At 42.3% G+C, this 18,291-nt stretch overlaps 1 protein-coding gene across 1 annotated transcript in view; it reads right to left on the reverse strand.

The window, feature by feature from the left end:
- The window catches only part of cfap299 (cilia and flagella associated protein 299), a gene marked incomplete at both ends in the record, with an annotated part of 144,306 nt that overhangs the window by 3,098 nt on the left and 122,917 nt on the right, over positions 1-18,291 (reverse strand). Inside the window, one exon of the mRNA XM_080738766.1 lies at positions 15,468-15,606. Coding sequence (XP_080594892.1) covers positions 15,468-15,606 — 139 coding nt within the window. The remainder of the gene's footprint in view (positions 1-15,467; positions 15,607-18,291) is intronic.

The following is an 18,291-nucleotide window of genomic DNA, read 5'->3' on the forward strand; positions in this document are numbered from 1 at the left end:
AATCAATCAATCAATCAACCAGTGTTATTTTTGACAACAAACTTTGATTTAGTTTTAGTCAGTCTTTTAAATAAAATGTAATTTAGTTGTTGTCATAATTTAGTCACCTGAAAATGTTTAGTTTTAGTCTAGTTTTAGTAGACTGAATATCATAAGATTTTAGGTGACTACATCTACAGTTGATTTAGTCAACTAAAATGTATTTTGGTAGGCCTTGATGTCATCGTAATGACTGATGTTACACTTGGTTGCGTGCTGAAAATAGCCGATCTACAAGCTCAGAGCTTGTAGTCAATAAACAAGTCAATAAATAAAAATGCAGCTCAGTGACTCTCCGTCTATGTCAGGGGTTTTCAAAGTGGGTAACGGGGCACCCTGGGGTGCCGTGATAGCAGTCCAGGGGTGCCGCGAGATAATTTGATAATAGTTGGAATTCATTTGGACACTTAAAAATATATATATACTATCATTTTAAACTTGAAATATGTTATTTTCAGTCAGTTCTAACCAAAATGTCTATTATCTCAACGTTTTCCTTACAACACAATCGCTAAAATATGCTATAAATATAAGGTGCTGGGAGTGAAAATTATGAATATAATGTAGGGGTGCCTCGGATCAAAGATACATTTCTAGGGGTGCCTTGAGTCCAAAAGGTTTGGGAACCCCTGGTCTATGTTCTCATGGCTGTCCAGCTTCCATCCCATCCAGAGTCAGCTGCTCTGCGGTGACAGCGCTCCAAATGTCACACACTGAGGTGCTGAGCGTTGCTGTTCCCCTGGCAGGGACGTGCTGGGCCCCTGATTCAGCCCGGGAAAAAGAGTTGGAGAGGCCCTCATTGCGCGCTATAGAGAGAGTTCTCTTTCTATAGCGCTGCTGCTATGCAAATTAATTTCAGATCATGACAAATGACAAGTCAGTGGGCCAATTACATGAGTTATATTTCGTTGTTGTTGGGTAGAAACCTTGTATGTCCAAAACTGTTTGTTTTGTATTTATCATTTTAAAAATGATTTAACCCATTTAGGCCTAACCTATTAGTTAGGCCCAAATCAGAAATTAGCCTACAAAAACAAACATGTTTATACATACTGTACATGTACTGTAAGCCCCTCCCATACACTAAAATGTGTACCCGGCCTGAATGGGTTAAACTAGTGAAAACAGCCGATCTACAAGCACACAACACCTCGTGGTTTTTGTGAGACGGCCTTGTATGATGAAGCAGGGCTTTGCTTTGCGAAAAAATCTACACATTTGAAACTTGGAGATACGAGAATGGAACGAAGGCCGACATTTTGTTTTTAATTTTTTCCTAATGGCCGGCCTGGACTGGCCGGGAATGAACCGGCCGTTCGGGAGTTGTCCCGCTTTTCCCAATGGCCAGCACGTCCCTGTCCCCTGGCCTGCAGCGTGCAGCGATCCAGGAACAGAGCCTGGACGTTAGCTGTGCACCGCTATCTTAAGTTCATTGAAGGGTTCATTGTTATGTCCATGTCATCTTATGTCTATATCTCTGGATCTTAGAGTCTGCTTCAGGGGAGGTCCTGATCTCAGATTTTGTGTCATGCTTGCGCGGAGAATTCTGTTATCACAGAAGCAGTGTCATACATCCGAATGTAATGCAAGATCATTGCAATGAATGAATGGTTCATCTTGACAAAAGTGTCTGACTGAACCTTTTCTTTGTAAATCTATATTGTTCAAAAGTAGCAGATCGACAAGCTCGAAATACGTCACTTTGCACCGCGTTTTCGAGCTTGTAGATCTGCCACTTTAGATGCTTTTGTGTGATGCTGTAGTGTGATCAAGTAGGGCAGACATTTACAAAAAAACACAACGTTAAGAGATAAGAGGTTTCTGCCCGACAACAACAGCAATAAGTAATTGTATTCTACGTTTACTTAAGTAAAACATCGGAATACTCTTCCACCACTGCATTGTGCCATCATCTGCTCTCACAAACATCTGTGTCAAGAAGTGTCTCCTGTCGACGTCTGGAGTGATGGCCTCTCCTCTCCTACAGTAAACACAAGCCTTCCGCCTCCCACACACTGACAATCAGTGATGGAAGATAAACTACTCATGTCTTTTACTTGACCCATAAAGACATGAGGCTGACTCTACTCAATGTCAAAACGAAGCAAAGATTTGAGTTAAACAGTTTTGCTTTAAACAACACTCAATGATAGCGCGGCACTAAGTGAAGCGCTGTGAGCTTGTAGATCTGCTATTTTTAAATAGCCAAAGTATAAAATAATGGTTAAAGCGCTTGAAATCTAAAATGACACAGATACTTTCCCGTTCTTAATAGGTTAAGTAAAGGTACTGTAGCAATACCACAGTATAGAAATACTCTACATCAGGGGTCTTCAACGTTTTCAGACCAAGGACCCCTTAGTTGAGAGAGAGATGAAGCAGGGACCCCCACAAGCTTTTCATAGATTCCATATGGTTTCATTGTTTGACAGCACAATTATCAGTGTATTTTGGATTCATGTAAATTTGTGTTTTCAGATATTTAACCACTTGAACCGTCAATACATAAGAAACTTGACCTTTCACTCTGTACTAGGTCTGCTCTTTTTCCCCTCTACTCCAAACCTCTTTGCCAAAAAATAGCCGATCTACAAGCTCACAACGCCTCGCAGCGCTAAACTTGTGTGTGGTTAATATAAAAAAGGAGAAAAAAAAGTCACACAAAGATTTGGAGGACCCCCTGTAGTAACTCTGAGGGGGGTCTGGGACTCCTAGGGGTGTCCCTAGGAGTCCCAGACCCCCTGTTGAAGACCCCTGCTCTACATTACAAAATTGTACTTAGTTTACATTTACAGTAAATGTATTTAGGTACTCTCCCCTTCTGCTGACATACCAAACATTTGTGCGGGCAGATACAGTACATTGATGCAGTGAATTAGAAGCTATGGCAGGATGATCTGTCCAAAGTCTGGCAGTGGCAGTGCCTCTTTTAAAGTCTGAACCCGTTCAACACAGCTTCAGAATAGACTGTGGCAATTATGAAATACAAATTGAGGTTTTTGTCCACCCCCTCCCCACCCCTCCCTCCAAGGCACACAGGGCTAAATTATATTGTCTGAAAGTCGCTCAACGTTGGACACATGCACATAACTTCCTTTCTACGCAAATTAGGTTTGACAGCGTATTCAGTGCCTATTTATACCGAAATGCCTATACGACAATTAACATTTTTTCGGTAGACCACTTTTATGCCACGGTGAACCACTTGCTTTGGGTAGAAAGAAAAAAAAAATGGGACACATGTGAGATATTTTAATGCTGAACATGAAAAAGAAAGAGAGAGAGAGAGAGAGAGAGAGAGAGAGAGAGAGAGAGAGAGAGAGAGAGAGAGAGAGAGAGAGAGAGAGAGAGTTTTGCCTTGTACATGTTAGGCTGTATTTAGGCTCCGAAAATAGCAGATCTACATGCGTTGCGAGCTTAAAGATTGGCTGTTTTCGGCTATATTTCGGCACTATTTTCCTCCATGCCTTACCCCTTACCCCTAAACTCTTTTCTGATCTACAAGCTCACAATGTTTCAATGTACAGTTGAAGGGGGCCAAGTACAGACCAACAGATCTTAAAGACTCACTACTTCATTAACATCTGTTGGAAATCTGTCGCATTTTCCCATTCAAGTCAATGGGAAAACTGTATTCACTAATACATTCATATGAATTAAACTATAGAACATATTGCTTATTAAAATGGAAGCACACCATTCCCGGTCGATTTGACATATGGCTTGAGTCTATGCCGGTTTCTCTTTTTCACATTTTACCATTCAAGTTAATTGGACTTGCGTGATTTTTGGACAAAATCTGTAGGAGTACTGGCCAAAAGTTTAGCAAAATTTGGCCTCCTGGTGGCGACAGAACAGGCCCATGTGAAAACATGTGGGGCAGAGGTTCTGAATTGGCATCCAGGGAGTGATTTGAGGCATTTTGTTCAAAACGGACCAGTCCTACAAACTTTGGAGGACAATCTTGGCCAATTAGGATGGAATATGGAAAATCTGACAGATCCATGTCGATCACATGACTGTACAGATACTGTGTACCGGTGTTTTATTATACTGTGTTTTTGGACAATATCTACTGTCACAAAAGGAGTTTGACAAAAATCTGCCTCATGTGGGGCAGAGGTTCTGAATTGACATCCAGGGACTGGTGTGTGCACAGATTGGCCAAGACCGGCCAACGGCACCGGAGATTAGCTGGTAACAGACGGATGAACGGACGAACGGACGGACGCACTCACGCACGGACGGAAGTACGGTCAGGGGTGAAATCATAGTCTCCCCATGCAACAAATAAAAACTAGACGGAGAAGAGTGGAAAAGAGATCCAGTAGACTGAAAGACAAGTGATTTTATTTTTGGTTGCGCTCATGTGTTGCGTTTTGAAAATAGCAGATCTACAAGCTCACAATGCGCTGCGCTGTGACACGTTGTGAGCTTGTAGATCTGCTATTTTCAGCATGCAACCAAGTGTAAAATCAGCCATTACGACGCCATCAACAAAATCAACTGTAGATTTAGTCGACTAAAATGTTATGATATTTAGTCTTCTCAAACTAAAACATTTTAGGTGACTAAAATGACTGAAACGAAATTACATTACATTTTGAAAAGAAAAAATAATAAAAACACTAGCTGCAACTATCCATTATTTTCTTAGCGGCGCTAATTATATCCCTTTCCCCCCCTGAGTAATTGAATAAATTAGAAGCCAGAACCTTCTCAATGAGCTTAATGACACGGTGCCGGTATCACTTAGTTCTTGGGCCCCCAGTTGTCCTTGAGGCGGTTCCAGGGGGTCCCAAGCTAAATTATTAATAGTTAGGAACCAAATGGATACAGATCTGTAACTCTGATAGTTACAGATGGAGCCTTGGACCAAATGGACCCTTGAACCAATAATGGTTCCATTTGTACACTCTCAGAGTTATTGGGGGCCCCCATGGCTTTAACTGCATACCAAACTGTGAGACATAAGTACCTCAAAACTTTACTCAAGTATTGCTTGAGTAAATATACTCTGACTGTTACTTTGTGTCCAGAGCATGTGGATGGGGCACCACACCCTGCAGCAGACATATGGACCACGCAGTAAAACGGTGTGTGTGTGTGCGTGTGTGTGTGTGTGTGTGTATGTGTGCGTGCGTGAGTGCGTGTGCTGGAAACAATGACGGAGGCTTCCCTCTCTCCCCTTGATCCTCCTGTTAGTTCCTGCTTCCCTATGCGTTCACCGCTGACCGTTGTTTTAGTTCTGTTGCCATGCCAACCAATGTACGTGTAAGTCGTATGGTGACTTCGGGGGCGCTTTTCCAGACCCGATATCACCAGGTCTCCTTACAACACCGCATGGTTCCCAAGCACTGGGTCAGGTTTTTATGGGGTCCCTTTATTTATTTTTTGTTTCCTACAATTTGTTTTAAATTTTTATTATTTCGAAACAATAAAAAAAACATTCCCCAAAAAAGCTAAGGTTTTCAAAAGTGCAATGAGTTTTCGATGTAATTTCATGAATAAAATGCCTAAAAGAAAAATCAAAGAAATTCCATGAATTAGAACACAAATGTTTAAGAAGTAGGAAAATAGCCGATGTACAAGCAAACAACGCTAAGCAACGCGTTGTGAGCTTGTAAATCGGCTGTTTTCACTAGTTTGTGTCCCGGGCAAATTTCTCTCTCGGGTCTCGACCTGAAAGGTTTGCAGATCTGCTGTTTTCACTAGTTTGGTTCCCGAGCTAAAAGCTTTGGGAAGCACTGACTGCCTTACTGCCATAAAAAGCTATAGCCTTAAATTACCTTTACAGGTCTGTAACTCCATTTGGTTCCAGTTGTGCACTCTCAGCGTCACGGAGGTCCTTGAAAATAAAAAGTTAGAGAACCACTGTTTTCGTGGGCTCCTATTATCCCATTCAAAGTGGGTGACAGGGCACCCTGGGGTAATTTGATAATATATTTGGAATTTATTTGGACACTTGAAAAAATTGTTAGTATCATTTGGAACTTGAAGTACAAAGTTATTTTCAGTCAGTTCTAACCAAAATGGCTATTATCTCAACGTTTTCCTCGCAACATAATCACAAAAATATCGTCACTGAAACCTCATATCCCCAAGTTTCAAATTTGTATGTCTTTTGGTAAAGTAAAGCCCTGCTTCATCATACAAAACTGTCGCACAAAACTAGTGAAAACAGCCAAATCCAAGCGCCGACCTTCGCCTGCCAGCCCTATAAAACCGTGCGCTGATTGCACGCTCAGAGCAACCAGAGAGCGTTTTATGTGTTGCGAGGTGTCGTGGCTCGCTGTCAAGTCCGTGAGTGGAGGAGAGCTGCAGTTGCGCACGCACGGCACGGCACGCACGCACGCACGCACGCACGCACGCACGCACGCATTACATAATGCAGTGACACAACTGGGTGTTATACTTTGGTTCCGCATGAGTGCAACTCACAAGACTAATAAGAGGGTGAGCTCGGCTACGAACCGGGGGTCCCCAGAGGTCACCCCGTTCTGAAAAAAAATAAATAATAAATAATACCAGGACCTGGCATGTTTTTCCACCATGTGTCTTTTTGGTTCTCTCAACGGTGGTTCTCAAAAATAACAGATGTACAAGCTTTTTGTACAAAAAGTGTTTGGAAAATCTTTAATAATTTAGAATTGTTTAAAGCACTAATTGTTGTGTTGAGAACCCATGCAGGATACAGGATAAACCAACCCTGTCTCACTCTCCAAAAGCCATATTGTGACTTAGGGCCTGTTTACATGACGCCGTTTCCACGAGAAAGCTTCAAGGTAAAATGTCAGATATGCCTTCCGTTCAGACGACAGCGGCATTTTTGAGGGTTGGAAACACAAAATGGAAAACCTCTTCCCGGAGTGAAAATCTTTGAAACGATCCTCCTTACGTTTCCATCTAAACGGGCGAGTTTACAGGGAATCCGCAAAATGTGTAATGTCATGGCTGAGCCAAATCAACCTAACCCTAACCTTATCCGAGTTCATATAGTCCCCGAAAGTCGTATTGTGACTTTTATTTTGAATGTTTTTTGTGAGGGTACCTGCCCTAGGGGGCACGGAGAGAACATGCAAACTCCAGATAGAAAGGTCCTTTTAACCAACCCCACCTATAGGTATGGGCACTGATTACATGGAGGAGAGAACACGCCCCCAGCGTCCCTAGCGGGAATCGAACCCGGGGCCTTCTAGCTATGAGGGGACAGCTAAACCGACTGTGCCACCGTGCCCCCTTAAAATGTATTTTCTGTTTCATAAAGAACTGAAGAGACGGGGAGACCCCTGTTACTGAACATACCATACTATAGCAATGATTGCTATCACAATATACAACTTTAACCTTTTAACAATAAACTTTATCCACTTGAACCCTAGCATCCCCATTGTTGGGGGAACATTTGCTGAAAATAGCTGATCTACAAGCACGCCAACCCCGGTCAAGTGTTAGGTTACTAAGTATAAAGTATGAGGGTTTAAATTGTGAACAGCGATAGAAGAGATTTATTATCATTGATAATCACTTTGGAATGGTTGCGTGTGCAAACCTGCTTTGCGTTTCAAATGTGGACCACTGGGACATCCAGTTATCAATGCAGTTAATCTTAATTATGGCTGACCAGTGGTGGAATGCAAGCAAGTAGGCTGCATTCACCCAAGTACTCAAGTGCAATGTTGAGTTACAATTACTTCTATACAGTTATTCAATCTGTTTATTGCAATTTTGTATTGGATGGATTGCACTGGATGAAGCTGGTAGGTTACGTATCTGCATAGTACTGTACCAATCTTTGATATTGAATGCTTCTGTGGAAAATTCAATAAACAATGTTTCAAAAAACATACATTAACCTGGGGCAGCTGCTGGTCTAGCAGTCCAGTCGCATTATACCACATAGGCTCTGATGCCTGACAGTGTGTCACGGGTTCGAGTCCTTATCCCGATAGCCTTGCTGCATGTCACTCCCTCTCTCCCTGTTCCCTGTCTACCTACTGTACTATCAACAAAAGGGAAAAAGCCCCAAAATATCTTAAAATAATACATAGTACATTAACCAAATAAGTCCTATTTTATACTTTTTTTATACTGCTATTTTAACATTAACAAGAGCGTGTGACCAAATCAAAATACTTTATCTATCTATGGAACACAGGGTATTTTTTTGCCCTGCATAGTAACACTTTTTGGACACACAGTAATCAGAACAGTTCAAACCATGTCAACACTGGTGTATGGAAGAATACTCAAATGTTTTCATATCAATACTGTAATGTAGAAATAATGGGCCCTATTGTCGCCAAGCTAAACCCTTAACCCCTAAACTTCTTTGCCTTTTTTTTACTATTTTGAAAAAGTTTTTTAAATAGTTCAAATAGCTGATCTACAAGCTCACATGTCGATGTAGATCGGCTATTTGAAGTATTTTAAAGTGTTTTTCAAAATAGTAAAAAAAAGAAGAAAAAAAAAAGGCAAAGAAGTTTAGGGTTTAGCATGGACGGGAATCGGGCCTACTGTGTCCAAGTAAATGTCAAAATTTTACTTGAGTGACAAAAGTATTGGTGTCAAAGTGTACTTAAATTACCAAAAGTAGAAAGTAGCCTACTCATTATGCAAATGTATACAAATCTTTAGAAAATAGCAGATCTACAAGCTCACAATATGTCACTTGTAGATCGGCTATTTTCAAAATCTGAAATGTATATAGGGCTGAAATTGAAGTGGTTAATGTATGTTTTGTAATAATAATCTATATCTGCAAAGTAACTAGTAACTCAACTTTTCAAATGAGTAAAGTACAATATTTGCCTCTGAGAAAATTTGAAGTACTCCAGTAAAGTAAAAGTATCTCAAAAGTGTACTTAATTACTTGAGTAAATACACTTAGTTAATTTATACCAGTGGTTCTCAACCTTTTCAGGCAGTGACCCCCAAAATAATCATGTTTGAACCCCCCCCCCCCACCCCCCACCCCACCCCACCCTGACTAGCACTATTGAGGCATTACATTTTGTATAACACGGTTCTATTGTGAAAATAGCAGATCTACATGCTTACAACGCCTCGCGTTATGTAGATCTGCTATTTTCACATCGGCTACTTTCACAATTTCTGCCTCTACTAGTTGACAATTTGACCAATGTTTAATTTGTAATTTTATAGGTAAAAAAGTCCTTAAATTGCAACTTTAGAAATGTGCATACTGTATATACACTTCATGTTGGTTTTGTTTACTGTTGAGTGAGAAAACAATGTTGCACACTAAGTTAATCATCTGGGGACCCCCCCAAAATCATTTGGTAACCCCCCTGGGGGTCCAGACCCACTGGTTGAGAACCACTGCTTTATAAAGTCGTGCTCTGAGGAGGTGGCAGCACAGGGCAGGCAGCCACACCAGAACACAACGTGTGCATTCCATGTGTGTGTGTGTGTGTGTGTGTGTGTGTGTGTGTGTGTGTGTGTGTGTGTGTGTGTGTGTGTGTGTGTGTGTGTGTGTGTGTGTGTGTTAATGAACATGCGCGATGCAGGAGGCAGGGGCGTCACAAGGGGGGGAAAAGTGGGACTGAGTTACCGGGGCCCAAGGTGGAGGCGCCTTCATTATTTTATACTTTAGCCATTGAAAAATAGCAGATATACAAGCTCACAACACCGAGTGCCACGGTGCCGCTTGTAGATCTGCTATTTTTTTGAAAAGTCGTGAAAATGTGTGCAAATCTTTGAATATATGTATTTTTTTTAAGCGAACATCTGTAACTAAGATTGTGCTTCTGGGGGTCCCTGGAACTAAATATTTTGAGAAGGGGGTCCGTGGCCAAATACATATCATTGTGGGGGTCCTTCACATGAAAAGGTTTGAGCACCATGAACAGGTTTTTCAAAAAACCTTCAAAGACTTGCACAAATGTTCACGATTTTATTCAAAAATGGCAGATCTACAAGCTCACAGTGCGGCACTGCCGCGCTGTGAGCTTGTATATCTGCTATTTTTCAAATGTTAAAGCACAAAATAACACAGTGAATCCTTGTACCCAGGGCCCCAGAATTTGGTGCGACACCCCTGGCTAAGAGGAGTGTTCCTTAATTCCTCTGGCCCTTTCTGGCAAATATTTATCGGAGCTGGCAAACGCCTGTTGTAATTCTAAGATAGAATATCCCGCCGGGGCTGCCCGCCCCCGCGAGCTGCACGAAACAAAGCGTGCGAGGCGCGGCGACTTAAATTCACCTTTGGAGCTCGGGAAACAGTTTCTCTTTTGTATTAAAACTTAATCAAGTACGACAGCAATGCAAATATTTTCACAGCGGAGGAATGGAGCCAGGGCTCACAGGTGCATCGCAGAGGCTGAGTGAGCGTGGAAGGCAGTATGCTGCTGCTGCTGCTGGCCTCTATACGCTCTCACATCAACTTGCTTTCTTTTTTCTTTTTGCTGGAAGAAGTACTCTGATCTTTGTTTTTACTTTGGTAAAAGTATAGCAATCCCACAGTGCACTGCAGTAACAGCAAGTAAAAGACAAGACAAGTAAAGCCCTTTGCACACAGGACAGTTGCGTTTTTTTTCGTTTGCTGCATGAATAAAACACATTGGATTTGGTGTGAAATGCTGTGAGGAATCGGCACTGCGGATCCCAAAAGGAGTCATAAAAGGAGTGATGAGTTTTTTACCGCATGCGACAAGACGCACAAATCGAACTGGGTTCGATCGAGAAAAAAAACGCACGGCCGCAGCCACTCGTCGCACGGCTAATTCAGATCCGGTGTGCATGAGGTCGTAGAGAATCATATTGTTTTCTTTAAAAAAAAAATGTCTGTTTTATCCGTGCGGATAAACACGCCTGTGTGCAAAGGGCTTAAAAGTCCTGTATTCAAAATTGTATGCCTATACTTGCGTGAAACATTCAAAAGTATTGGAATCAAAATGTACAGTTTAAAGTACCAAAAGTACGATTAACTATTATGCTGAATGTCCCACTTCACAAGTTTTCCAAATGTATAAAGATTAAAAATCAAACAAAGTTTACAGTGACTTAACACTGGTCACCCAGCGGTATTGCAGATCATGCTACAAAGTTACATACACACGCAGTCACGTCAAGGAGACGGTGTGACCACCGCTCAAAAAGAGCTGTTGCTTTCGCAGTGCTTTGTGAGCTTATAGATCATTGATGTTGAAGAGCCCTGCACTAGAGTACATATACCTGATCTAGTGGCTTGAAATATTGTTTAGTTTTGGCAGGTAGAGTATGATATACTGTCTTCAGACAAACTGGAAGAAGAGCCTGAAGCCAGACCAATTAAATACTAGCCTACTACTGTACCTACACCAACCTATCCACACCATGACTGACTGAGAGAGACAGACAGTGTGTGTGTGTGTGTGTGTGTGTGTGTGTGTGTGTGTGTGTGTGTGTGTGTGTGTGTGTGTGTGTGTGTGTGTGTGTGTGTGTGTGTGTGTGTGTGTGTGTGTGTGTGTGGGGGGGGTCTAAGGACAGAGTGTATAAACAGATGGCTCTTTGCTGGGGAACATTAAATAGACATCAGAGATACTGGAGGCACATGTGGAGTGGCAGGAAGCTACACACACACACACACACACACACACACGCACACACGCACGCACGCACGCACGCACGCACGCACGCACGCACGCACGCACGCGCACGCACGCACACACCTGTGGGATAATTAGGTGAGGGTCAGGACAAGAGTGTGTGCACGCATGTGTGTGCGTCCAGTGTGTGTGTGTGTGTGTGTGTGTGTGTGTGTGTGTGTGTGTGTGTGTGTAAGACAGTAGTTTTGCTACAATTAAAAGACAAAGAGAAATATATTATATATATAGGCATCTATATATTTATATGCATATGTAGGACTATATATAAGGGCGGCATAGCTCTGGAGTAGAGAAACCGTCATTAGAGCACAAAGGGTTCCCGAAGGGTTCCCAGTTCCCCCTGAGTTAATGTCGAAGAGTCCTTGAGCAAGACTTTGAACCCCTAGTTGCTCCCGATGAGCAGGTTGGTGCCTTGCATGGTTTCCTCTGCCATCCGTGTATGAATGGGTGAATTAATGGGTGAATTAATGCAAAAAAGATTAATGCAAAATCTATTTAAAGCGCCTTGGATAAAAGCGCTATATAAATGCACCATTTACCATTTATATATCTCTCTATATATCTCTGAGTATGTAGAGTGGCTATTTTCCCAATTTCTGCCTCTATGTGGCTATATTTGACAATCTGGACAATGTTTAATTTGTTATTTTAGAGGTATTAGAAAGTCCTTAAATTGGCACTTTAGAAATGTGAAGATACCCTCTATAGTTAAACTTTATGTTGGTTTGTTTACAGTCGAGTGAGAAAACAATGTTGCACAATAAGTTAATCATCTAGGGACCCCCCAAAATAATTGGGGGGTCGTGTGATAACGATAAAGTCGACTTCAACTCAACTTTTTACTGAGTCGAGTCGACTTGCAAAAATCACAACTTGTTAATGCCCTAATACCTTCCATAATATGACATAAGATTCTAAAAACAAACAGTGTTATTCAGGGGTGCCGTGGATGTAAAAGTTATTTACAGGGGTAACCTGAAAAAAAAAGAAAAAAGTTTGGGAACCACTGCTTTACATCTTCCCTCTCTAACCCACCTCTGATTATCCACATTCTGGCAAAGCAACCAGGGACATTCTGAGAAAAGTGTTGCGCTTGATTTATTTAAGCAGGTCTCCCAGGAGGGTGGAGGCTTACAGCGTATGCCTTTACAAACGATGTTTATATGACCCACTCTCCCGGCGTGCCTGGTCAAATAAATCAAGCTCAGTGTTCGATTCGCGGCGTCCCCCCGTGGCTTCTATAGAATGAACGCAAACGCAGAAATTTGGGAAGCGCTTTAAAAGCGTGAGAGGGGTGATATGGGGGGAAACGGTGAAAAAAGAAAAGAAAAACACACACAGATGCGATTCACAGATCTTTTTAGACTATATGACCAGTGTTGGAAAGTAACTACAGCAAGATCATTTACGTCCTGGATTTAAGTACCGGTAAAACATTTTATGTGCTTTTATTTACTCGAGTAGCCTACCGTATGTCTATTTTTCAACACTTCTTCTCCAATAGAGGGAAAATATTGTACTCCACAACAATTTGTAGATTCAAACTATAACATATTATCCAGCTGAAACAAGTAATTAGTTGTTAGACCAACCAAGGATAGACTACGACAGTACATCTCATATAGTCTGGATGGAAGTTTGCTCTGTGATTGGCTGGTCAGTTGTTAGGCCAGCCATGTGATCAATGCTGTCAGTCAGTCAGTCAGTCAGTCAGTCAGTCAGTCAGTCAGTCAGTCAGTCAGTCAGCTTGTGGATCTGGTATTTTCAAATGATTTTAGACATTACATTTGATAACTTGAAATGGGACATTCTGCAAAATGAGTACGTTTAGGGTACTTTAAGTACATTCTGATACCAATTAGGGCTGGGACTTTAACTGATTAATTGCGATTAATTAATTACAGAAAATCTATGTGATTAAAAATATTAATGCATTTTAATCGCACTTAGTTTTTGCACCACATACCAATCATAGCGATGCACCAACCAAGAAGAGACAACAAACGCAAAGGGAGAAGTAGCCGATCAGAGCGCTTTGCTTGGCCCAGTGGAACGCGAAATTTAGATTTAAAAAAACTCACTCGTTGATTCACTCGTTCAACAAAATGTGTTTTACTTGAAAAAAATGATTCTCGGGTCAAATATTAATATGCGATTAAAATTCGATTAATTGCGATTAATTAATTACAAAGCCTGTGATTAATTCGATTATTTTTTTAATCGCATTGCAGCCCTAATACCAATACTTTTGTACTTTTACTCAAGTAAATTTCGAATACTGGACTTCTTGTAATAGGGTACATCTACATTGCAGTACTGATACTTTTACCCAAGTAAAGAATGTAGCCTAAGTACTTTTCCCACCACTGCGCGATAGGCAGTAGCCAGCTCAAATAAGGCTGAGGGAACCTGAGTATGCTACTGTACATATTATATTTTGATTGTGTGCAAAGGTAGATATATAGTGTTCTTCACATTTTGGTGAAATACTGCAGAAAGATCACAAGCACTGTGAGTGTAAACTACTGTATAGTAGAGCTCTTCACGGGTCCCAACAAATTCAGAGCCTGACCGAGCCTGACTGTCTACTCTTTGTTTTACGCTCCTGTACCGGACCAAAATCAGATTATTTCTGAGATTCCGAGAGAGCCGACCCAGACAGTGGCAGACAGAGACATCCCTTCATAAAAGCGAATCCATGATTGTACGCCAGTGTTAATAAAACAGCCTGTCAGCTGGCTTGCCTTGCAGTATAGTACAGACTGTATACCTTTCAGAACCTCTCCCGGGTTCCTAAAGGAGCTAGCACCGTAGCACGCTGCTGCACGCATCGCTCTTTTTTTTTGCGCTGCAGAAAGGCTCATAGCATGAAGATACAAGGATTTGTCAGTGATGTCACTGTGGTGTATAAACAGCGAGTCAAGGGGATACAAGCTTCTACAGGGAATGACATTACGGCTTGTCCTGTTGTCCAGGACAACTAATAAATCTTTTCTTTTTTTTTTAAGTTAATTTAAAATGTACTTGACACTGGGTGAAAAATGGGTGGGATAAAAATGTAAGGAGTGAATGTGAAATTGAAGTGAATGTGAATGTACTTGTCCAGTGGACAAGAGCCTCAAAAAGTTAATGTCAAGCCCTGCTACTACAGTAGCTAGTATAGATATTCCCAACATGGCTGCCATTTCAACCCAGTGTGATATCAGCCTTGCCAGCCCAACATATAAACACTCCTCCATGCGTTAAATATGCTGGCGACTTTTAAACCATAAGTGTTTGCGTTTAGTGCCACTTGCATAATACCAATTGCACATAAGATGGTGCCGGTATCACGTTATTAAGGATTATGAGCTTGTTCAAAATAGGGCCCTTGAGAGCATAGACATAAAAAGGTAGACGCCTCCTTCGGCTCTGAGGCGCCCGTCTGGAGGATAGGCAATTTTTAAGGCAAGCTTCTGGAATTCTGTTGCACACTTCCACGTGCGTAACAGAAGGGGATGTTCGGTAGGCCAATCAGATGCAGGACTCCTTTTTCACTTCCTCCTATCCTGTTTGACGGGTCAATCCAATGAACTCCAGCGGCGGAAGAGGGATCTAGCTTTATAGATCTATGCTTGAGAGCATACATTGGAACCAAATGGACCGTTTCATTTTGGTTATTTGGTTACCAACTCTCCATCATTTGGCTGGGGATCACCTGGAATCCCCGCAAGGATCACTGGTGGTCCCCGGACCACTGGTTGAGAACCACTGACATATTGCATATTCATTCTGCCTTTCCGCTGGTCTTGTTTTGTACCTCTCTCTCTGAGTGTTTGCCTCCAGACGGTGCAGTAACAGCAGCTCCAGCTCTTGCTCCGTGAACCTGTTCCACCCGTGCTTGGAGGTGTGGGAGGCCACAGGCCAGCAGGGCTGGCACTGGAGTCGTAGTCCCTGCCTTGGGCTGCGTGCTTTGTGGCTGTGGGGGAGGACGGATGGATGGAGGGAGGGAGGGAGGGAGGGAGGGAGGGAGGAGGGTCAGGATTCCGACTCCTGCGGTGGGGCGGAGAGGAGGTTTCTCGGTGCGGCTGTGTTGCACTGAGTGGGCAGTAACAGCAGCAGCAGCAGCAGCAGCAGCAGCAGCAGCAGCAGTAGTGCGTCCTCGGTCCATCTGGGCCTGAGCATAGAGAGCATCTGCTCTCTCTTAGTGGTGGGGTGGGGAGGTGGGGGGGGGGTTAAGGCAGGGGAAGAGAGCTGCGGGCCCAACTGTTTCGATATTGTCGCTGGCTGACTGTGTGGCAGAAACGCCTGGATGTTCTAAAATGGTTACTTTTCAGGAAAACAGGGGGTTCAATGTAGTTATTTAGTCACAGGCTTATACTTTTCATTGGTTAAATGAATATGTATTAAACCCACAGACATAAACCACTTTCACTTTAAAAACGTTTCCCTCCCTTCCTTAGACTGGTTAATAATTTACAGTTCCAAACTGTTCCAGACTAATACATTTCTACATCTCTTATCTAAGTGGGATGTAATCTCAGATGCAGCTGGGTCCTCCTAGTTTACTTACTATGGGGAAATATGTGTGGGTGCACTGCTTGTTTATCACATATATTGCAGTGTGGGGCGACCAAGCCATGTCTTGTCCTGTCTTGTCTTGTTTTGTCAAGTTTGTCTGTCTCGTGAGTTGTTGTTAATACTTTTTATATATATATTTTTTATCTGTCCTATTTGCCTGTTTGTTGTTTAAACTTGAATCAGGGCATATGATCATTAAATGTCATTTCAAATGTCATTTCACTGAATGGTACCTCAAGTGCCTATATCATAGCCTATATTATTGCCTTTTTATTTGTCTCATTTTGTTTTTTGATTGCTATACTATCATCTTTGGCATTTATATGACTGTCTATTCTTGTTTTTGTTTGGTTTTTTCTATTTGTAATTGGTTCTCATAATATGTGAACAAGTCTTGGTTTTTTGTATGCCCTGAAATAAAAATAAACAAAACTGTGAAAAAAAAAAAAACGTTTCCCCCATCATGGCACGTTGTGAGGTTGTCGATCGGCCATTCTTGCTATTTCGGGCATCACTGCTATACGATTAAATAGGACATTAATGTATGGAAAGAAAAAGAAGGAAAAAATTACTTAAAAAAGTTTAAATACAGAGAATAATACAAGGTTTCTGCCCTTGATTAAGAAGGTATACGTGGGAAACAGAGATACAGTAGGACAGCAGTTCTCACAGTGTGGTCTGGGATCACCAGGTATCCTGGCAGGGGGTTCCAGGGGAGAACACCAGCTAAATGATCGGTTGAAAACCATATGGACCCTTATGGGACTGTAACTCTTGAGAGTGTACACATGGAACCAAATGGACCCATTAAGGGTCCATTTGGTTTAGGGTGACCATATTTTCAGCGACGCGAAAACACTGTTGCTTAAAACCGGGACCCTAAAAGCAATACGCATGTTATCGCGCACACCCATTCTCTAACGTTTGTGCACGCGCACACACGCACCGCAGGGTTGCAAACAGGCAGTGAGTGATTGACAAACAGATCAGCGTTGAATTCAGACACGCAATAAATTTGTTCATGTTTTCTGATTGGTTAGGTGGGCATGTTTTCATGAAAAGAACATGATGAATGTCTATGCAAACACTGAAAACAGCTACTATTATTTTAATTCTGGCGAAAACTGGGACAATCTTGCAGTGAATGTTGAAAACCGGGACATGTTGTGTTTTAGAGATATTTGTCGGGACACTGCAAGAGGGGGGTGAGGGGTGTTGGGGATGCAGGCTGTGACACCGTGTCAGGGACACTCGTGGCTTGGGAGACTCAGCCCTTAAAGCTGGCCCGGGGTTCCACTCGGCAGCCGAGGCAGAGTTGGAGGTGACGCGCGGGGTTGTGTTTGAGTGAAACGCTGGCGAGGAGGAGTGGATAAATAAAGCAAAGAGCTTAACTCTGTCATGGAAGAGAAAGGGAAAACCACTCGTGCAGATGAACAACAGTCCTCCGGTCTATTTCCCTCGACCAAACCTGCTCGTGAGAAGAGGTCAGGGGTTCAGCGTCCCGCTTTTTAAGGACACTTCGATGTGAAGCGTCTGCAGTCTGAAGGCTATCTGTGTATCAGTCAGTATGTTTGTTGCTCCGTCGATCTGAGGCCGAGATATCTTGAAAAGTACTGCATGCTGGAGTCGTCTAGCTGTCATTACTTATAAAGCTGGTTGCACACTGCTGCGTTTTTCGGGCCGAATATCGGAGTGAATTTCAGAGCATGTGAATAAAAAAATCAACCTCACAGTCACATTTGCTCACTGCCGCCCGTTTCGCGCACCACTCGGTCTCTCTCTCTCTCCTTGCCCTGAAAAACGCATTTCGCAACGAAAAACGCAGCAGTGTGCAAAGACCTTTAGTCATCAATATCTCGCTCTACAATTCTGTATCGATTCACACAATGTCCTGTTCATGTTCACAAGCCACACACAAAATATAAAACACTGTGAGAGTTACAGACTTGTATGGGTCAATTTAGACCCCCTTAAAAGGACTACACCATGAATTTCACATTTCTTTCTTGCTTTTTGGTTTTCCCTGTGTCTCTTCCAGCCCCAAAAAAACCCAATTCATTAACTCTAAGCCTTGCCTTTCATT

Source organism: Nannobrachium achirus, assembly GCF_963921795.1.
Source record: "Nannobrachium achirus genome assembly, chromosome: 12".
Classification (NCBI taxonomy): domain Eukaryota; kingdom Metazoa; phylum Chordata; class Actinopteri; order Myctophiformes; family Myctophidae; genus Nannobrachium; species Nannobrachium achirus.